The 23,005-nt window shown below is 40.9% G+C and overlaps 1 protein-coding gene across 1 annotated transcript in view; it reads left to right on the forward strand.

The window, feature by feature from the left end:
• The first annotated feature begins 2,539 nt into the window (after window positions 1-2,539).
• Window positions 2,540-23,005, forward strand: part of FRMD3 (FERM domain containing 3) — a 149,395-nt gene continuing 128,929 nt past the window's right edge. The window contains exon 1 of the mRNA XM_065045916.1: window positions 2,540-2,804. Within this exon, the coding sequence (XP_064901988.1) occupies window positions 2,706-2,804 (99 nt within the window). The 5' untranslated portion in view covers window positions 2,540-2,705. The remainder of the gene's footprint in view (window positions 2,805-23,005) is intronic.

A 23,005-nucleotide genomic window follows, 5' to 3' on the forward strand; every position in this document is an offset into this window, starting at 1 on the left:
ATAGCATCAGCCAGTAACCTTCCACTGAGTCAGAAGTGAATAGGTGCCCAAGCAGTGTATTTTTTTTACACTCCATCAGCTCAGCATTTACTACTAACTGAACTGAATTTATCTATACATTGCTTTGTGTTTTCTAATATTGGCCATACTATTTAATGCCAGCTCCTGAGGTGCCTGGCCTTTCAGGTGATCTTTGCAAAAGCTAGCTGCATAAGGACTGTTTGATCTCCAAGATACGGCATAAAGGGGTGCACTCAGTCAATTGTGGCTGTTGAAATACATTTGTGGGTTTTCCTGTGTAGTTGGTAACAATATGAGACATTTAAGGGCCTCCTATTTGTAGAAAAAAGAAAAGGCCTACAATACTTTGTGAATAAGGGAGGGATGGCAGTCCTAATATCTGATGCAAAATTCATGTGCTGGATTTACTTCCTGCAGTTCTAAGTCGGCAAAGTGTTTGCTTTCATTGCCAGGTGGTGGTTGTGTGGCATTTTCTATTTGTTTTTGTTGTTGGGTTTTTTTTGTTGGTTTTGTGGTTTGGTTGGTTGGTTGGGGTTTTTTTGTTTGTTTGTTTATTTTGTTTTGTTTTGTTTTTTTTTTTTTACAATTTCATTTATTTGATGATTTCCTATTAGAAGGCTGCTATATTCTGTGCTAGTAGTGACTGTATTTCTGTGGTAATTGAAACATAGAAATCTGTTATGTGTTTCACAGAGCTCTCAGGCACCTCAAGCATATATGATGTTGAGTATCACAGAAGCAAATACAGTGTCAAAAAGACATGAGTGACCTGTCTTTAAAACAGGCACGTAACATTCTGCTAAGCTCTGTGCTCCTGTTTGTACACCCCAGTTCACACTTGCTGTGTAACAGTTTGGAGATGCAAATTTCATGCCGCAGTGATCACTGTGTCCATAGCTCTGAGAACTCCTGGGAAGCTCATGCCTCTCCATGCGGTCCTGAGAGTAAAGCAAAAAGCCCTCTGACAGTGGTAGACTTTGACTTGCTCCTAGAGCTTCATCATTGGCCCAGCTGCCTCTTCTAGTTTCCCTTCGGAATGGAGAAAGGCATGCTGCAGGGACTGAAGGGAAAGGTAAAAAATCCAGGTTAGAAAGGAAATATTCCTTCTCTGTTGCAAGTGGGAAAATCTGTGTCACCTGAGAGTCAATCCACATGTGGGGTGAAATCCTGTCTCTAATGAGCTTTCACGCTGTGGGACTGTAGGACAAAAAGTGTTATTTCATTATTAATGAGCGGGTGTCCACAACTGGTGTCTCAGCTGTTAAGGACCTTCTTCCATACTTTATGGGCTGACTGTGGCTACTGAGGTGAATAGTCTGTTTTAGGTACTCGCTGGTTTGCTTCACTATTCACTATGCAATTGGAAGCATTTATCATTACAAGAAGCATGTATTTATATTTTTTCTTTAATGGTTGACATTAAAGGGCTTTGCATATTTATTAGCTGATGGTAGTGAGCACTACAGCCTTGCCATCTGTGGTTGTTTGTATTTCCCACTGTTAGCAGTCCAGCAGAAAGACAAAGGAAGGCTTTACAGGAGAAGCAGTGCTTTGTCTTTTCCATTGCATTTTCAAAAGAACGTTACATTCACACAGAACTACCTTCAAAACATGGAAGTTTACAGGTGATCACAGACAACTAGGCAAAATGACTGAAATACACCTCGTGTGTGGCTGCCAGTACTTTTTTCCCTTTGAAGACTTTCAGTCACATCCCACTTCACACTGGTTGTTTTTCATTTCACACTGAAAAAGGAAGTTCTCAATTTTCAACACAGTGCTGATCCGTTTCAAGGCTGGCCAACTTCAGTGCTTGGTTCCTGCAAGGTTTTACAGAAATGCACATAACATTTTGTGGTGGAGAACGCTAACAGTGCCACCGGATGCTCTAGTTTCTTCACACTTACACAACAAATGGGATGAGACTGCTCCTCCCTAACGGACCGTTCTTTTTCCCTGAGGAAACAAGTTTCTAAAACTTGCACTCTTACATGAAATTGCATTGTGTTTTCTTCTGTTTCCTTAGAGCGCACCCATCTTTCTTGGTACATTTTGTTATACATTTAACTAAACTTCACAGGGTCCTCCTGCCTCGGGCTATGTTGGGATACCCCGGAGACGCAGGCTGCGGGTGGGCAGGCAGCCTGGGGACTTCACTCCCGCCGGCAGCTGCGGGGATGTCCCCCCTGTGCGGAGCACCAGGCAATCCCAAGCCAGCACCAGTCGCTCAGGTGCACTCAAAACCAGGCAAAGCACGCCTGTGGCGGGGTAGGCAAACACCGGTGCTGACCATTTTCTTCTCGGGGCTGCCCTTTCTTTCCAGCCCGGCGGCGCGGGGCCCCGCAGGGAGCGCAGCCGGGGCCCGTGGGGCGGAGGAGCGGGGGGGAGCAGGTGAGGGCGGAGAGGTGCCCCCGCGGGCCGGGCCGGGCCGGGCCGGGGGCGGGCGCAGGAGGATGCTGAGGCCGGCGAGCGGAGCGTAGCCTGACGCAGCGGCGGCCCCAGCCGCGGCGGGCGGGCGGATGGCGGGCGGCGGCGGGGCGTCGCGGGGCTGAGGGGCGGTGCCGCCTCCGTGCCGCGCCGTGCCGCTCCGTGCCGTGCCGCGGTCGGCCGGGCGCCGCTGCAGGCTGGCCCCCTGCGGCTGCCTGCGGGGCGGCGGCAGCGGCGGCGGCGGGCGGGCTGCCGGGATGATCCGGTTCCGGAGCTCCAGCATCAGGTCGCTGAGCCCGGAGATGAAATGCACCGTGCGGCTGCTGGACGACTCCGAGATCTCCTGCCACATCCAGGTGCTGGCGGGGAGAGGGGCGGCGGCTCGGCGGGGCAGCTCGGCGGGCAGCGGTACCCCGGCCCGGGGGCGCAGAGCCGGGCCGGGACTCCGGCGGCGGCTCCCCGGTACGGAGCCGGTTGCAGGGCCCGGGCGGCGGCGCGGCGGGGGCTCCCGCACGCTCCATTCCTCTGCACGGGGCTCCGCGCACCTGCGGCGCGGGCAGCCGCGGCTTCTCCGCCGCCTCCCGGCGCTGCGCCACGGCATTGCACAGCACGGCACGGAGCCCGCCCGGCCACTGTTGGAGCCGCGGGGTCCGCCGTGGTTCGGCATCCCCGGCACGGCAGCCCCGCGGGCAGGAGGAGCCCGCCGGGTTGCGGCGCCGGCGAGAGAGGTGGCCCAGGCGGGGAGGGAGACCCCGACGGCGCCTTCTCCGTCCCGCGGCGCGGTAACGGAGCGCCGGGTGGACACCTCTTGCCGCAGAGGTGGTATTCAAGGGAGGACCGGCTCTCCGGTACCGGGAAAGCCCTGCCTTGGGAGCAAGGCCCGCGGCATGTGGTGTCAGGAAACGCTGTTACTGCGATAGCAGGCAGAGTTCAAAATGAAGTGGTGCTCCCTTTTCCTTTGAATTTACGGCAAAAGATAACTTACAGAAGAATTGTTTTCAGTGGTAGTGGTTGTGCAGCTGGAAAGAAAGCAACTTTGCTGTAGTCCTTCTTCCTAATTACTTAGTCTCTCTTTATTCCTTCAAGTAATAAGGATAAGGAAGCAAAGCCTGTGAATTTCTCGTGGAGCAGCAATGTTTGTAGTGTGTGCTGGCAGGGATATTTTGTGTGTCCTAACAAGACCCAAACTCTGATGTGTTATGAAAGTCTTAAACATTCTTGAACTGCGTTAGAAACCAAGTTGGTCTGTTTGAAATTTCTACGGCATTCATAGAATCACTCAGATGCACTTGGCATCCGGATTGGAAGGTGTGCATGGTATTTTAAGAAGTTGCCACACACAGTTAGTCTTTCCATCTCTCTGGTAGTTTGAAATATCCACAGCTTTAAATTAAGTTGGTAGTCTTCTACAAATAGCAAGTATGGCTGAAAAAATCAAGTGCCATGAGATGCCAGCTACATTTTTGCTTGGACCAAATTCTGTTTTTCATTAGTTCAAATGGAGCCATTCAATATTAGAATAGAATAGAATAGAATAGAATAGAATAGAATAGAATAGAATAGAATAGAATAGAATAGAATCATTCCAGTTGGAAGGGACCTACAACAAGTGTCTAGTCCAACTGCCCAGCAACTTCAGAGCTGACTAAACGTTAAAGACTATTAGAAAGGCCATTATCCAAATGCTTCTTTTTAAGGCACTGACAGGCTAGGGGCATTGACCATGTCTCTAGGAAGCCTGTTTCAGTGTTGACCACCCTCTGGGTAAATAAATGTCAAGTCTTCATGTCAAGTCTGAACGTCCCCTGCACAGCTTTTAGCACTTCCCACACATCCCATTACTGGATCCCAGGGAGAAGAGCTCAGCACCTCCTTCTCCATGTCTCCTCCTCAGGAAGCTGTGAAGAGCAATGAGGTTGCCCTTCAGCATCCTTTTCTCCAAACTAGACAAACCCAGAGTCTCCAGCTGCTCCTCACAGTTCATGCCTTCCAGCCCTTCTACCAGATCTGTTCCCCTCCTCTGGATGCATTCAAGGACCATCACGTCTTAAGCTGCGGTGCCCACAACTGCACACAGTTCTCAATGTGAGGCTGAACCAGTGCTGAATACATCGGGATAATCAACTCTTTTGACTGGCTGGTTACACTGTGTTTGATGCCCCTCAGGATGCAGTTTGCCCTCCTGGCTGCCAGGGCACACGCTGCTGACTGGTACTGAGCTGCAGCCAACCAGCACCTTCAGGTCTCTTTCTGCAGGGCTGCTCTCCAGCTACTCCCCTCCCAAGTTATACTTTTGTGCTAGTTGCACTCAGCATGTAGCCTGAAAGTAACAGGAAATTGCTGAAACATCTTGTACCTGTACCGTTGTAGTGCTCTTGTTAATGAATAGTGTGTTTATGAGATCATAGCTGTAATGGGTAAGAAGCAGAACGGCCTTCAGAGCCTTTTGTTGGAACTTAACGCAAGCTTTGCATAACTTATTTGGCATCTTTAAAAATTAGTCTCTTTAAACAATGATGAATTTAAAGTCAGAATCTGAGGTGGTATCGTTACAGCTCTGTAGATTTGTCGTGCTCAACAGATTTACAGTGGTAAGAGTATGCCCTTCAATGCCCACAGGGTAGAAAAAACCCCACTCATTATGTATTGCATTGTGCAAGGTGAGGTAATGAGCTCAGAACCATTTGAATCATATTGCATTGTTGTGGCTCATTCCACATGTAATGCATGCAATTGTTTTACACCTCAGTTGAAAATATTTTAATTGTTACAGTTGTAAGGGTAATCCTGAAAATGGAATTATATTATAAATTCATCTAGAACTTGTTTTCCGTTTTCCTCAGTCTGCACACTGACCAAAAGCATTTCAAAGGTAGGAATAGGTCTTTTTTTTTTTTTCCCTAGGATTTTTAGGAACTGGAATTCTAAACATGTAAATGCAGTTCCTAGTATGACAAACTACTTCACTCTTGGTCACTTCAGCAGATACATGCAATTAATGATGGTTCTGACTTGCCTTTTAGTTTTGTGCCACTCACTTCAAACTGCTTAATCCTATGTATAGAGGGCTACCCCTAGCCTATCAGTGTACATACGGAGGAGATATAATTTAGCTGTATAATTGATTTATCCTGTGTGTGCGTGGTTGTTAAGAGACTAGAATGACAAATCCCAAACCACTCAACTTATTGTCTTTAGCCTCTTGATCAGATTTGTATTCAAACTCCATAATGTGGACAAAATTTGCTAGGATATCTCATAATGTTACAATTTTATTTTTGAATGGAAAAAAAAAGTTACGAGTTAGTTGTATATGTGCATATCCATGCATATTCAGTGGAACAAAATAGCCCATAAGACGTGCAGCAGAGATGCCAGGGTTGTGCCAGCTGGAACATGTTGGACAGCTGTGTTTTGGTCATTAAGAGGATAAGAAAGCCTAATTCTACAATACTGATAAATGCCAACAGAGTCTTTTAAGGATAGGGGATGCAGTAAGGAACAGTGGCAACTGAAATTCTGGCTGTGAATTTTCAGGGGGAAAGGAGAGGAGACACACAGCTAGTCTGAATGGTGATGTATGTAGCTGATGGTTTGCTGCATTTTAGCACACTAGGTTTTGGCAAACCCTGCTTTTCGAAGAGTATCTTTCCAGCACTTGGCTTGAGTATGTGGGCTAATATCAGAGGGCCCCAGTACCACTTCAGTGTGGAGATATCTGCTAATTTAAGTCTTTACAGATGCAGTGTAGGTCTTTGGCCCTACAAAATGGGCAACCAAAATTGTGTGTTATTCAGCTATAACATTAGGAGGTGGTGTTAGGAAAAGTAAGCAGCAGCAGATGTATTTAGGTGCTGCATATATATATATATATATATTTTTTTTTTTTTTTTCTCTATGTGTGAATTCCTTAGTGTTTAAGTGGGAAACTAAAATAAATTTTTATTTTTACTATTAAAGCTTTTCAGAGCAGTGTTTCAGCAAGCCAACAGGCTAATAAAACCTGCTTTCAGAAATTACATTTTATAGCAGTCTAGTGACAGCGTATGTGGTGGTATGGGGAGAATCAGAGATGAATCATGCGTTTGCAGACTCCAGCCAACTAGTTATCGAGCTGTGCAGCTGCCATGTAGGTCACCAAGTCGCTCAAGGGTAGGTTTGCAGCTCAAAGGTCAGAATTCAGTGTGTCCTCCTCGTCTGAGAGACTTTGTGACTGCAAATTAGCTGGAATGGTGACAGACACAGGGAAGTGCTGAGGCCCAAGGGATGCTTAACTAATTCTTGTGATGACATTTTATTCCCCCATGTTTTTGTTTGCTTCCAAAGCCTTCTGGGATCTGTATGTCGGGCAGTCTGACAACAGACAGCAGGGTGAAGTAGTGGCAGTGCTAAAATGGAGAGGTTATGAAAAAGAGCCTGGAGGGCCAGCAGCCACTGTCTGTTCCCATCTGCAAGGGAGAGAGGTGACCTGCTTGTGCAGCCTGCCTGACGAAGCACAGAACCAAGGCTTGAAAGAGTGCAATGGGGGAAGTAGGTCTTCAAAACTATTGGAAATGTGTCTGGAGCAGCAGGAAGACCTCCTTTCTGGAGGTAATAATGAGATACTTATTTTCTGAGTCACTGACGTAACAAACACTTTACTCTTGTTTTTCCAGGCTTCATGCAAAAACTTCACACATCTAATTAACCTTTTAGTAACAATAGCCTAAACATCTTAAACAGTAAGGATTATTTTCCCTCTGGTTTATTTTCTAAGATTACTTGTGCTTATTTCATTTGTGAGTGAAGTTACCCATTAAAGTCATGTTATGGTAGACTGTTTGTTATTAAATATTTAAGTACACCTTGGGTCTAGTGGTGCCACTGGCATGCTTTACATAAGGCGTGGGCTTCAGTGCACCTCGTTTAACAGGAATGACTTTCAAGCATGCTGCTGTTCCTTTAATTTTTTAAGACACAAGTAAGTGTGTATAACCATTGTAACTCTAAATGTATTTCTTTATGTGAGGTTAATATAAAATTGTAAGCCCACTCTAGAAAAATGCTACATTTAATGTACTACTTAAATTTAAAAATTAATAAAAGTTCTTATTTTTGAGCTGTTTGGGTCCAGCTGTGCAAAACTGGAAATAAGGCTGGCATGAATGAGGCTTTTCTCTCAGCTAGAGCTTATTATTGACAGTGGTACTGAACTTTGCTGTCCGTGTGTTTATTTGTGGAAATACTGTATGACTGGTTCTTCTTACCCATATGTAAAATTGTGTAGTAACGGGGCCTTTATAATGACATAGGTTTTGCTTTTTATGAGCTGTCCCAAACAAACTGTATAAATATTCCTGCAAATATCAGCTGGCTCTGCTACTGATTTTTTTTTTCCATGTATCTAAATGATAATTAGATTGTTGTTTAAAAGAACAAACTTGAATTTCTGGGTGTGTCCAACTTTTGAGCAAGGAGAAGACATAGTTTTTAAATACTGGTTTAGAAATCAGGAAGAAAACAGCCAGGGCAAAGCTTTAGTTTACTCATGGTCTGTTCTTAAACCTTTTACCTTCTTTTTCATAACTAAAAATGAGGGTGACAATATCTGAGAAGGCTTGTTTTTTTCTGCTGCTGATAATCCAATAATGTAAAATGGCCCTATGTCTTTAAAATCTTAATTCAGGAGCAGTTTTTGTGCAGTTTGAATACTGTTTCTTGTAGTTTGGCTAACAATTCATTAGCCTGACTTTTTTTTTTTTTTTTTTCCCTTTAGATTTGACAGACACTGTCCTGTATAGTTGTTTTTATAGCACATTGGTGATTTGAAACTTGCCTTCTTGCTTAATGTTTTCTGCTTGGTCTGTGTTTTGCAGGCAGATGCTAAATTGAATAGAAATCTGTTAACCAAAGAACTCTCTTTAAAATTCCCATCCCTCAATAGTGTGTAATAAACAAGACAACATGCTGAAGCAGGCTGTGAGTTAAAAGAGCAGTGTCCATGCATATCACTGTGAAGATAAAGCTGAATGTCGATGATTTGGAAAAATAAGTGGAAAAGGGAAGGCAGTATGAGAAATGAAAAGAGCAGAGAGGCCGGAGATGAGAAGGTGGAAGAGAACCATTGCTGCGGAAAGGGAAAGGTTAAGGGATTATGTAGACAGCAGGCAGAAGATTTAGTGAATTTATATTTATCCTGTAAGCAATGTCAGAACCGTAACCAGCAGGCACCTTGAGCTGCTGGGATGATGCTGTAACAGTTTAAAACAGTAAGACGAGATAAGGAAGGGGATGCAAGTTAGGGTGGATTCTGTGCCGTGTTCTGTTAACACATTTTAGAAACCACGTACTAGGCTTTGTATTCCTACCTTCATGCTTGAGCCTCTAATTGTACAGTTACAACAGGTACTCTTGGTGAGACCTGCAGATGAGAAGTCTCTCTCATTAAGCTAAGTCTATGGGTTACAGCTACTTCTGTTGTCATTTTGTGTATTTGGTTAAATTTGCAGTAACCTGTTCTTTTTAATGGCACTTAGGGTTGTGCCATCCTTCTAGGGCCAAAAAGGAAACAAGGAGTAGAAAGTGTTACTAGAAAGTTACTAGGGTGTTGGGAGTTCTAGTAAATTAAGAAACTGATTGTCCTGATGGATTTTGATTAGTGTTTGTGAAGCTCAGTATTTGTTTAACGTTTGTTTCTATATCTCTGGTTGAGGAAAGGCATGTATCTATGTGTAATGCTTACGTGTTGCTACCAATTCACAAACTCTGTTGTTCTTTCTTGTTATTCTTAAATGAAAATACTTACAGAGCTGGCTTATGCAGGATTTTATGCAATATAAATGGAACTGCAGCTGAACTGTTTTATATTGGATAAAGATAATTAACGATGTTGAATTAGGTTTTTTCCATACTCCATTTTGTCTGATTAATGAACAAAATCTGAAAATTCTCTGTCTTAAAGAGGATGCTCTTGGCTTTCGTTGTAATTGTGTATTTCCTGTGTATTGCAATTGCCATTGTAATCCATGTTTTGATTGCTGGTAAACAAAGGCAGGGGAATTTAGATGTGTGCTTAAGGACTTGCCTGATCCAGGGATGAGCATCTATTTCAGTAAATACAAATATTGTAGGTGATAGCTACCGATTTAAAATGAAAGGCAACTGGAAATCTAGTAATACAGTGCAGCACAGCTTAGATATCCAAACTGCAAATCATTGGTTTGATCCCGTGAGGGGCAAAATGCTCCTTTGAGATATAGGATGCTTTCTGCTTGCAGGACCTTCTCGAATGGGCTTTTGGCACCTCCTGAGGTTTGGGCTTCTCACACCTTGAGATGGTCTCACCTGTCTAGGCATCTTCAGTGCACTGATACAGATCTAATAATATGAGGCAGCTGATAAGCAATCATTTGGCAGTATTAACTGGCCTATGAGTAGAGCCAAAATCCATAATTGGTGAGGAAGTACTATATTTTCACTTTTTGGTTGTATTTGGCTAGGTTGAATTTTCTTTATACATTAGGAATGATCTAAAAACGTATATCAATTCTCCTGAAATGACCCTTCACAAGAGAAGCAGTTAGTGCCTTTTCTACAGGAAGGTGAAATAGAGGGTCTGGATTGTGTCTGTATGGTTGTTGCTGGTGCACTGGGACAGACAGTATGTCAAAAACTTAAGGTTTAACCACTTAAATTAAAGAATGGGAGAAATGGCAGGTGTTTTTTCTCTGCTTCCGCAAAAGAAACCACAAACAAACCAGGTGGGTTGGGAGGACTGGAGAGTAATTCTTTCTGTGATAAAATGCTTGTTTGCACAGGTGTCTGTCCTGGGTGTTTTGACTCATTAAATCAAACATACTGAAAATGGATCTCTTCATATCCTTATACTCTCTTTTTGCAGTCCCCCTCTGCTCCCTGGTATGGATAATATCAACCTGTTGGCAGGTTCATAACGTCCAGATCATCTTTCCTTTTCCTGTTAAAGTCAAGCTGTCACCAGATGACTTCTGCTGTGTCTTTCCCTGCTGCACATGGAAGATATCTCCTCATACTTCTTCCTTCAGCTGACGCTGCTTGTCTGTTCCTTTGTTCTTTGTTTACTTAAATACAGCTTCATTTTTCTCCCTAGCCTTGCTTTATTGGAGACCCTTTCTAGACCTTACAAATCATCTTTATGTTCCTGTCAGATTACCTTATTCTCACCCTATTTTAACTCCTTGTCTGATAGTAAAAACACAATTGTAATAGTTCAACTATAGTTAAATTAATACTAAATATCAGATATAGTTAAATTAACACTAAATATCAGCTATAGTTAAATTAATACTAAATATTTTTCTTTCTGGCATAAAACTAAACAAAATAAAGGCCCCAAACACACTTTATTTCTTCACTTCTCCACTGTCAGTTTATTTTATCCTTTCCAGCTACAAGCACACTCAGCACATACAAGTGTTCCTGTTTTCCTTTTTTGGGGGGGTTTAACACATTGTTTTTGACAGAAGTGTGTTGATAATCAGGTCTTGCCATTTCAGTGTTCTGTCAAGACAGAGGCTGTTCTCTGGCTCATGGTTAATTATGGCAGTAGTAGGCCAAGTGCGAGTAGTAATCATCCTATTCATGGTTGCTGTTCATGAGAAACTGGATTAAGGAGGACCCAGGGATAAAGAATGGACGTTGATGCTCTAGTACTGTTACATTTAAAGGAAAAGTTTCCTCTGACTGAAAGTAATGCTGGAAACTTGAGACAGAATGGATCATAACAATGTGTATAAGGTTAAGTGTATGGATAAAATTTCTCAAGGTTGCTCTGAGGCAGAAATGAGAAGGTATGGGCTATATACCATAAGTTTTTTCTCAACAGTCAGGTTCACAAACAGAAGTAACTCCTGCAATAATTGGAAAGCTGGCCAAACAAGATTGTTAGAGTAAAAAGTATTAAGTGGCTGCAAAATAATTTCTCTTTAAGGGCTTCCTTTGGAAAACAGTAAATGAGCTAACATCTTCATTAAAAACACTTGTTATTTTTCCCTTGTTTACTTAAATCGCTGGAACAAGTAAACAATCTGGATTGAAGACATGCTTTGCTCCTTGCAGACATGTTATCTCATAATGATATTTTCCCCATAGCAACCCTCTTTGGAAGAGCATTATGCTTTAAAAACAAAACAAAGCAAAACAAAAATCAAGATTTGCACCTGGACATTTTTTATCCTGATGTCGTAATATGTAAACTTACTATAAAAGGGCACACGTTCCAAAGATAACTTTGGGTATTTCTGACAAAACAGTGTAAAGCACTTTCCATACAGTCGGGCTGTATGCCCACTTCTTTGGTCTTTCACGTAACTGCAATGGAAGCAAAAAAGAAATGGGATTGCAAATTGAAAACAGACAAACAATCCCCTCATTCCCTCAAACCCAAACAGAATCAGGAGAATTTACGACAGGACTTTTAAATATAAAGAGACCAAAAAGCATTCACAAACAATTTCAAGGTAACCTTAAAATCCTGTGGAAGTTGATGCATAAAGTTCAGACTTTAACAATGCAATTATATTGTTTCCAGGCACAGAGGCTAGTCAAATGTTTTCATCTCCAAAACAAGAATGTCTGCGTGTGAAATGCCTTTTGGGAGTAGTTGCTGGACCCTCCTCCCTGCCAGGCGATGCCTGGGAACTGGTCAGCAAGAATGCTAATTGGAACAGACTAGATTTTTGCCAGGCACTGCCCTAACAGTTTGCTAGCATGGGTGGTGGATTCCAACACCCCAAAATGCTGGGAGAGTTTTAGTACTTTCAGTATAGGTGCAATCTCTGTTTTCAGAAAGGAAAAGAAAATAAGATTTTGTGAATATTTTATAGTTCTGATACTAAAATCTGAGAAATGGTAACTGTGTTCATAACACTGCTCTTCTAAGTGGAAAACCTGAAGTATTGTGTGGAGCATCTTAAACAGTGGTAGTTAAACTAGGAATAGCAGTAGTTTTAGTAGGTGTTTACAAAATGGCTGTGTTGAGGATCTGTGGCTGTAATCTTGGATTGGAACCTGTAATCTCTTCTGGGATGACAGATTCTTTGTTTTTCTTGTTGTAATTTTTGAATGCTCTTAGCGATAGAAACTCTCTAGGATCAGGAGGCAAGAACATCAGTTGGTGCTCGTTTTTTGTTTTCATGTTTTACAAACACAAACTCCAAGTCTCGTAGTGAAGTTGAGAAATGAGACATGGTTATTTCTTCAAACAGTAACTGCAAAAATGCAGATGAGATGCTCTATGGACTGCTATGCATGCCACAGAGATGCTCTGGAATGTGATTTTAATCCTATTTCTTTAGGCTTTTCCAAGTCAAATACAGCTGATCTTTCACTCTGTTACTTTAAAATTGGGTAACAAAGATAAATACTTTGCAGTTGGAGCATGATGGTTGGTCTTGTGTTAGATGGTACAGTTACCTGGGGTGTAAGCTGAACTCAAACTGTGCAGTGACTGAACTTAGGTGGCTTCAAAGCCTGAACTTTGGTGACTTAAAGGATTTATCTCAAGACCTTCAGCGTGCCAACAGGCAGAGTGCACCAAACCCGCTGTGTGAATTTTCCTTAACTCCATCCTGGGAAAAGAAAGGGAAGAGCAGAAGGTTTTACAGACGGTGCTGTGAGTGATTCAGCATGCAGACTCAGCCCTGTGCATGAAATCACTCCAGCAGCCCGCGGTGCCCCTGCCAGTTGCTAGGTGCAGATCCAGGGAGGCTTTTCTGTTTTGACTGGAGAATCCACTCACGTTGCCAGGATTTCCGGATTAGTTTTCTCATACTCTCTGGCAGCTGGTACTTTACAGCCACCAGAGCACAGAATGCTTGAGCAGGAATTGTCAGTCCCCAAACTAAACTGTGCTGCTGGCTTATGGGCACTAAGGCAAAAAGAGTGGCACATCTAAGTGAAAAATGAACAACAGTCTACACAGTTTCAGGACAATGTGTTCAGGACAATTCTGCTTATTTTTTGTGCATGGATTCCATGCACCAAATATGTAGCAATTTTTGTCCTGTAGCTTCTTGAGAATCAGCGGCTGGTTTGTATCTCACCCCAAAGAGTTTATGCTGTAATTTCACGGAAAACACAATAAGGGAATGCTTAATTTATGTCATGATGAGAGCACACAAAGTAGTTTGTGTAGTTGGCCTGAGTTTTAACTTGAGTAAAGGAGGGAAAAATACTGCCATATAAGAATAAATTACAGGAGCTGGATGCTGGCATATGTGGGGAAGAGAGCAAGACTCCAGTTGTGTAGGGATTCCAGTGGTTAGGTGGTGCATTGGAGAGAAGACGGCAGTATTGACTATACCCTTCCTGTGTTTGCACCTGTTTTTTGTCTTATTCTGCTACTTAGAAACTCCGGTGAAAGAACACATAGTGCACAAACCTATGATCCCAACTGCTGAGGTAATTTTTACTACTCTACTATTTCCCTCTTTTTTTATCTTCTTTTTTTTTTTTTTTTTACTTCAGTTTTGCTTTAAAGTGTCAAGAGGTGAGCTCTGTTGCAATTATGTTTGTGTAAATGACTTGCCATCTCCCTGCTCTGTTAGAGGCTCATGCAGCTTGTGAATGTAGCAAGAACCACAGAGGCCTGGGTTGGATTGGGGCAGGAGGGGAAATCTGAGTTGTAATTCTGCCTTGCAGACCCATTGGATTTGATTTCTACTCCTGCTTTTCAGCAGCTCTTAGCTAATTGCCTACTCTGTTGCAGAAGAAGATACAATATCATGCCTAAACCCAGCCTCCTGCAGTACCCTCCTGAGGCCATCATCTAACGTACCAGTTGCACCTCTTTTTCATTACTCTTTTCTTCAGTCCTCCAATTTTCAGTCCTTTTCATAGTGTGTGTATTCATGGCACTTCAAAGTTATGAATTCTACTGTGTTTTTTTTTTTTGGAAGCGGGGCAATACACTGTCTTGGATACACAACAGACATCTACATCTGTTGATAAACATAATTCCCCAGTTTGCTGGTTCCTGTAATTATTTCACAGAGAATGTTTGAAGAATTGTTATACACTCATACTAATCAGCTTCTCAGGGATATGGATTAGAGGTGAACTTGTCAGTGTTAGGCTAATGATTGGACTCGATCTTAAATGCCTTTTCTAACCAAAAAGATTCTATGATTGTATTGCTTACTTTTGTGTCACTGATTTTTTTTGCTCCCTAGGTGCTTTTTTGAATCATCATTCTGATGGCGATCTGGAGTTAGTCTTTGCACAGCGATTACCAGAAGTACTTTTCTCTTTTTTTTTTTTTTTTGTAACTTTTGTAGTTTACTGGCTCAGTGAATCATCTTGACTTACCTGTTACAATTTTGTTGGTCTTGGTAACATACTCTCTGCACAAGGCAGTATGTATATCTGTGAATTTGTGTACATCCTGTAACTTACCTGTAATGGTCTGTATAGTTATAAGATTTTTACAATATGCTAATTGCTTGTATGTCTTTGTTTTGCTAACTGCAATTTATAATAATCAGGTTTTATAATGACCTTAGAAACTTCAGTTTCTTCACCTTCTTGCTTGTTAGCTAATTTATTCTTATCAATTTAATTTCATCAATGTTAAAGTCAGGAAAAAAAATACTTTTGTGGTCTGCTAGGCTGACCACTCTCAACTCATATTACATTTTTTTCTGTCTTTTCCAAAGTGTTATTGGAACGTATTTTTAAATGGAGATCCAGCACGTTCAGTCTCTATAGTATAGAATTTTGCCCACTATTAGTATTTGCACTGTGAAGTCTTGAATGAGACTAGGGTGGTTCAGGAATAATGGAAATGTTTCTGTATCCTGCAGGGTGTTTCATATTTGAAATAATTTTTGAAAACTAAACTTCCCTTCCTCCCTTGATGAGTTTCCTGTCAAAACTCTTAGCACTGCTAATATATTCTTCTGTATGAATATTCACATTTTCTAATTTTTTTTTGTTATACTGGTATTTATTTAGATGTTGTTTCTTGTTTACAGGAAATTATACATAGTTTTCTGTCATGAGGTGATAAATTGTTAAGTGGATATCTTGTGTTCTGTAAAACCAGATACAAACTGAATGTTTTTGTATTCCTAGCTCCCAACACCTCTCTTTTTGCAGTTCTTTTTTACTCTGTGAATATTTATGCTGTTGCTGCTTTGTTATGAGAGCTATCATTGTAATCCAAAAACCTCAAGAGAATTGTATTTTCTTTTCAGGTTTTTCTCTATATAGCAAGTATTCTGAGGATGGAATAACTTCTTTTGCATTTGATGCATTTCCATTAGCTTGCTTTTAAGAGCTCTAGCTAGCTGTATCTTTTATTGATTAGGAAATAAAAGGGAAGATGGAGATGTGGATTTAGGTGCTTTCCCCTTCTTTCTTCTCCCCATCATCTGCAACTGGAGCTTTTGGACATTTTGAGCACAATGATTTCTAATAGCAATTTTGGTGCCCTCCTTCTGCTTAGCCAAGCTGTGCTTCAGTGTTACTTCAAGAAATGTGAGAAGTCTACCAGGTATTGGCAGGTGTGGCCCAAGAGGTAGTATGTTATTCTTGATATCCAGGCAGGTTGCCAGTTAATGCCTGTGATGTCCTTGCTCCTCTCCTGCCCCAGACTGACGTCTGTAGTTCTCTAACTTGCTGCCTGTCCCAATATTACTAGTATTATTTGTATTACCCTTTACCCTTTTTCTTTATGAAGCAAATATCTTTGCTTTCGGTCTTGGTCACAGAAGTAATCTGTTGAGGAGGGAACTTCTTTTTTCTATTCACTGCGTCAAAGCCCCAAAGTGAGGTTTGTTTTTTTTTTTTTTTTAAAGAACAAGCAGATAGGCATGGTGACATGTAAATCCTTTTTGAATTTCCTAATTTGCTGACTTGACAGTGCCTAGAAAAGACAAGAAGAGCTATGTTTATGGTGGACCTGCAGATCTGGTTTGTGCCCTACATAATATTTGGCGCTTCTCTGAGAGATATAAAAGGAATTGCGTTTTCTAACCTCTGTCTGCCTGCTCTGTCTCCAGAGGATTCACTGCTTGCGCAGAAACCAAAATGTTTGCTGGAGGAGGATTCTGAGTGTGCTATCCTGCAAGCTGAATGATGAAGAAAGGTTATGAATCCAGGGGGAAGCCAGTTTAATGAATTCTGTTTTCCTATTGTGTCCATACAGATTTGATATTGCTTTGTAATTAAAACAGGATCTGCTTCTACAGAATCTTGTTTTTCTCATTTTGAACTGTCTTTCCCATACATTCCTGAAATAGAACAGCTAAATGTATGCTTAGAAAAGGAGGGAAATAAAAGGGAAAGTACTGTCCTCCCAAAGGTGCACTGGGATTCCTGTAGCAGTATTTCTTTGCAGAAATATCATGAGTTGAGTTTTCTTGCCGAGAGAGAGAGGTTTCTGCTTTATGAACAGGATAATTGTGTATTTGTGTTCAAAGTAAACAGCATTCTGACACATTTCATGACCGCAAGATATGTTATGCGCTCACTGGAATAAACAACACACAGGGCTGTCTCAGGCATTTAGTCAATGGATAATATTGTGCCTGCTTTTACACATCTTTCAGCTAAATCACAGATCAAAACTAAACTCCAGCACTGGAGGGCATGTGGGGAGGATTTTTGACACTCTGGAGGAAAGCGAGTCTATGAAGCCTTAACGATTGCTCCTTCGTCTATGCAGATTTGCTTTAACTGGTGCCAGATCTGCTGTAATATTGATTACATCCTTCACCCCGATAATAGCTCAATTATAATGGAGCTGGTAGGCTAATTTTGTTCTTTGTGTAGGTAGACCACGAATCATGAAGATTGTATACAAGGATATGAACTATGACTACAAATTTGGAATGTAACATGCTTTCTGTTAAGTGACTAACAAATGTTTAAAACTCTGATTTTTGTGCACTGGGCACATCCTGTCTCTTAGGTGGCATGTGAAATTTTATTAGGCAAATTCTAGGACAGTTTGCTGACAGTGAGGCAATTAATAAAATGTTGCAGTCCCTCAGAGAAATAAGAGATGCTTTCCATGACCTTTTGTGTCATGCTGGGACCATTCATTCCCAAATGTCTATTGACAGTGTTCCTATGGGGCATGCTGGGAGGTGTATATCTGGATTTTAAGGAGAAAAGCTGTTGTTGGGGGAGTGGCTGTAAGGGAAGCTGATTAATTTGGAGCACTGTATGAGTTCTGCAAGGATGACTACAAACTTCACAAGTCTGGGACAGAAACACTAATGCTCTCTCTTCTGTACATGTGGGAACATCTTCCAAAAGATTCATAAGAAGCATTTAGTCCTCAGGTGAGTGTGTGTGATGGAGTGTCTTGCACTACACTGGAGCTTGTCTGCTGCAGAGCTCATGAATGCAAATGTGCTTTGCTACGTGTAGTGTGGAAAAGTGAATTATAATTCATATTTATTGTCTGCCTCCTGAGCTTCTCCTGCTTTTCAGGGAGAAGAGACAGAGCTTGCATTGATCGCAGCGTGGCTGTAACACTCTTCCCAGGTTTGCAGGGTCACTGCGTTCCTACAAAGTGCTCACAGGTAGCCATCCAGGCTGCCTATACATTATTGCTACTCCAGAGCTGGAGGGGATTAATCAATAAATGTCTTTCCTGGCTGGGTGGGATAGATACTGTGTCTCAGAGGGATGTGAAGCATTACGCTTTTCCAAGTCTTGTGATTCTCACAAGCAGAGCTATGACTCTGTGCACAGCAGTGTTACTGCCAGACCTCACGTTCTCCAGGTCATCTGAAGCATTATGTTTTTCTATATTGTTTACAAGATAGCCATTCAAGAGTACAAATTCGGAGCACAGCACAGGAAACTTTCAGAATTTCCAAAAATGCCACCATATGCTTTTCAGAGGCTTACAATTTAGCAAAAGCAGTCATGTTTCTTTCAGAGCCCATTGTTCCTCAGTGCTAGCATTGTCACAGATTTTCAGTGTGCCCTTTTCTGCTTTCTCGCAAAAAGAACGGATACTATTTTCCCTCCATGCTAGTATTTTGTTTTTCTCTATCATATTACCATTTTATTTTTGCAGGATTTGCCATTTTTAAATGTGTGTCTTACAATTTTGGGCAACTTTGCTTAAAAATGTCTACTATTTCATTTCTGTAATTTAAAAAAACCCCACACCAAACAACCAAAACTTAGATGCTTTACTTGGCTTGGTATATCTAATGAATGCAAGGAGCTTAGACCCAACATGCAAATGGCAGTTTGACATGGAGAATGAAACATGTGGAGTGCATTTCCATGGGCAGTGATAGTGTTTTACTGTATTATCACAAGAGTGGCTCAGAGCCTAAGGCGTGGATAAGCGCCCCATTTTACTATGCAAACACAAAGTAAAATACTAGTCATGTGTGAGGACACGGATACCCAGTGAAATACTGTGTTATATGAATAAAATAGCTTGCTGCCATTTAGCTGTTAAGTCATACTTGTATCTGCATGTGCGCTTGGTTCGGGGCAGCCAGGAGTCTATGTGTAATAGTGAAGCCTTTTTGCCAATATGTTTTACTATCTTGCATTTGGACAGTGATCACCAAGGTAGGTGGTAATCTATTAAATCTCCAGATGCATCTGAGTTATATTCTGTGCACACATCCTTAAGACCATTGCCTAGGTGGGAACGGGCCACAGAGAAACAACACTGGGAACATGATGTAGTGGTCTCTGCACATTGTCATCTTTGCCAAGAAAAGAAGATTTAGAAGATGGTAATGGAGTGTATTTTGTGGTCCTATCTTCCTGACAGAAGGTCTGATCTGGAAGGCGATATGGAGTTGCTTGTTTTGGAAATTTAGGAAGTGGACTGTGGGAGCTGAGAAGGGGATTGCTATCCTCTCTCACTCAGCAGGAAGGGGGCAAGGAAGTATAAAGTGAGAGGGTCCTGATAGGCAGGGGTGTATTCCAACTGGAAATGGATGAAGAGTAGCTGGTGGAAATGACAAAATCACTGGAGGGGTGCACAAAGGGATTCACTGAAGCAGTAGACCAGGGAAAAGATCTTCACATCATTACTTGGAAAGATGTCAGTGGAACAGTGTGGTGTTTGGCAGGCCAGAAGGCATGATATTGGGGCAATCCAGTCACAAAATGATGGTAATGAAATAATGCCATGTTTTATTATACCCTTGTCTGCTTAGGGGTTGGGAGAAATAATGATTATTTGTAATAAGACTATGATTTTAGGAAACAAAGTAGGTGTGTGTTAGGAGGACATCAGCTTTGTCATACTTCGAAATTAATTGAGCAAGTAAGAGCTTTTTAAAAACCTTTGACAGGGCAAGGATGCATGGACTGCGGAGCTGCTTGTGCTGTGTATTAGGTGTGCTTCCAAGAAGGTAATAAATCTCTGGCTGCTTAGCAGTAGAACCCCATTTCCATTAATAAATGATATTTTAATACTTCTTTGTTCTACATTTGGCATGGAGAATCGTGAATGACATGCTAGCGCCCAGTCGTTCACTGGCAGGGTCACAGTCTTTTGGGTGATATAATTTAGATTTAGACTTGCCCTGTTTTGGGGTTGTCCATAATGTTATCTGCAGACTAGAAAACTGAGTCTCAATTGTACTGAGCTCTTCAACAAAATTGCTGTACTTATATCCAACAAATTATGTGCAATATGACCTTGAGTGGTGCGATTTTCAATACGATATGCAACTCTTAATCCTTCAAAAAATGACACTATTTAACAATAAAAAATGTCTGGCATCTGTAACATGAAAGTTTTAATGTAAAAATCTCAAAGGTTTTAACAGGGTGTTAGGGAATATTGCAGTAGAATGAAAGTATTGCCTTCCAATGTGGTGTGCATCTTTCAAGAAGAAAGTTGAGGCACTAGGGAAAGTGAAAATCCATTTGGAAAAAAATAATGTAAGTGTTTCTGTTGGTTTGCATCAGACATTTGAACAGATTAAGTTAAATTAGACTAGATTAGTTTACTGAACTGGAATAGTTAAAATTAGACTAGATAACAGGCTTTTGGTGTGAGGCAACCAGCTTGAATATTAGTGCTGAAGGACTGCAATATAGAGAATGTCTGTTAGAAAATTAATAGATTAAAGAACTTAAATACTTTTTAATGAACATTTCACAGTTAGCTTTTAAAGAATTTTTTAATGTGATTAAGGATCGTGTGACAAAAAATGCCAACAGACTATGACTGTTCTCAATTCTTGACCAAAAATGTGAAGGAAAACCAGTTGCATTCTTACTCCATTATTCATGAGTTACTCAGAGATATTATGCATAAGGTTTAACATGGTACACCTGAATTATGAAAGTGGTTTTCTTATTTGGAACAGATTTCCCCTTAGCTTTATTGGATAATCAGAAGTGAATGGAAGTGTAAATAGTGTTCTCTTTACAGCTGATGCCAGAGATGTAGGAGTGGATATGCAAATACACATACCTTTCATTACATCTACATTTCAGAGTACTTAAAATGTTTTTGTCATCCATTATAACTAGGTTATATGACAGATTAGATGTTTGTTAACTGCAAAATATGCATCGAACACGGAGGGACATGAATATGAAGGAACAAAAGTCTGAGTACTTTAAAATGACATTGATGCCAGTTATGTTATCATGTAACTAACTGGAACTATCTGTGCTTGTTCCTGACAGACTGGATTTGCAGGGAAGCTAGAAGTTACACATACTGCTTTACAGTTAATCTAAAATATGTTATTGTGGGAACCAGGCTTATAATTTACATGAGATTTAGGCAAAACTGTACCATGAATAATACACAAAGCTTACACTTTTTTTTTTTTTAATTTAGATTTAGGTGCATACAACTTCTTTTCTGTTTAACCAGTTAGTGACATGAGATAGAAACAAATTTTTAATGTAAAACATCCTGCAGGAAACTGATCAGTTTTCAGGTGTGAAGTACTTCAAAAGCTCAGGGTGGGACACAAAGAGAAAAGTTTATGAACAGGAATTTTAGTTTGGAGGAATGGTTAACTCCTTTTCAATAAATCCTTCAAAGAGCATTAAGGTGAGTGGAAGCAAGTGGTCTCAGTGCAGTCAGTGGAATCAATACAGTTGAGGATATATGGAGGGTACATGGATTGTATGTGAATCACTTTTATTTCCTGAACCAGGCTTGGAATCTGGAACTGTGTGTGCACAGTACATAAAAACAGTTGCTCTGAAGTACATGCACTTTTATATAATATTGTTTTGCTTACACTGACCAGGGAGGGCCATTTTCTTGCAGGCATGACTTCATCTTTTTATTTTTAAGTATACTGTAAGTGGTTTCCCAGCGTGTTCTTTTGAAGTTAACAGAGATTTGGAATATTGTATCTGGCTCTGCTGGTGTAAACGTACAAGAATCTTGGATTATGGGTAAGAACAGTAGCAGCTGGTTTAAATGCTACAGCTATGACCTTCCGTACCTGACCTTCAGCTATGACCTTTTCCAAGAGACTGGAGTCACACTTCGAAAATCACATGAGCATCACAGTCAGCTTTGAAAGTTACATTTCTTAAAAACTTTGAGGTCTTGTCAGGCCAAATAAACAATTTGTATAAGGCTCCATAGTTTTCACGAAGAAAGTCTTTTGCAAGCACGCAGAACACTGAGGTTGTTCTCCTTACATACTATAATAAAGCTGATTTTGTGCCTGATGCAAAAAGGTAATGAACTGGAGTTTCCTGTGGTGATGTTGCTAAGTCTATACGTGACTTTTGAGCTGCAGTCCAGGAAAAAAGGAATGTTACAAACATTACCAGTGTCATAGAAAGCCACTGATCGATGTTTTGCTTCATTTTCTCTGCAAAATATGCTAAGGATTAGATAACGTAATACATAGTGGGATCTAAAATTTGACATGTTTAATTGTAGCAAATGAAAAAAAATTCTAAATGAAAAGCCTTATAAAAGTTTACTACTTTGTAGCATCTTCATTAATAATTTGCGACAATAGCTTTTGCCTGTACAATCACACACGTTGTTCACTTCAGTGTCTTGTACAAACTTCAGAAACTGATAAGGAGAACTGAAGAAAGGTTTTTATTTTTTCCTCTTTAGCACTGAGAATGAAATGATAACAAAAATGTACAAGTTCAGAAACATACGTGAAAGCAGTACCATAAACAGTCCATATCTCCAACTGTACATATTGCTTTCCTCTTTTTGTTAAGTTGTTTTTAACATCTAAAACATTAAAGCCACTTGCTGAATTCCCTTCCAATCCATAGTTTAGTTTTAATTAGTAAGACATTTATTTTGTTTACTTTTCGGTTGAATTCTAGTGCCCATCCCATTAAATCATAATACAAATGGAGTGTTGAACTTAATTGCTTAAGTAATTATGTATGTATACTCAATATAATGACATGGTAATGTTGATTAACGTTTTCAAAGATTATCAGCTACAGGCAATTAATTTAAAGAAAAAAGTGCAAATATTAAAATGAAATTGTTTATTTTGCGTGTTAGTAGTTTCCTGGTTGCTCCTGTAAATTCCACATACTTGTGCAGTGGTTTTTAATATGCATAATGGCTGCAGTGCCAGTTTGA

Source organism: Columba livia, chromosome Z, assembly GCF_036013475.1.
Source record: "Columba livia isolate bColLiv1 breed racing homer chromosome Z, bColLiv1.pat.W.v2, whole genome shotgun sequence".
Classification (NCBI taxonomy): domain Eukaryota; kingdom Metazoa; phylum Chordata; class Aves; order Columbiformes; family Columbidae; genus Columba; species Columba livia.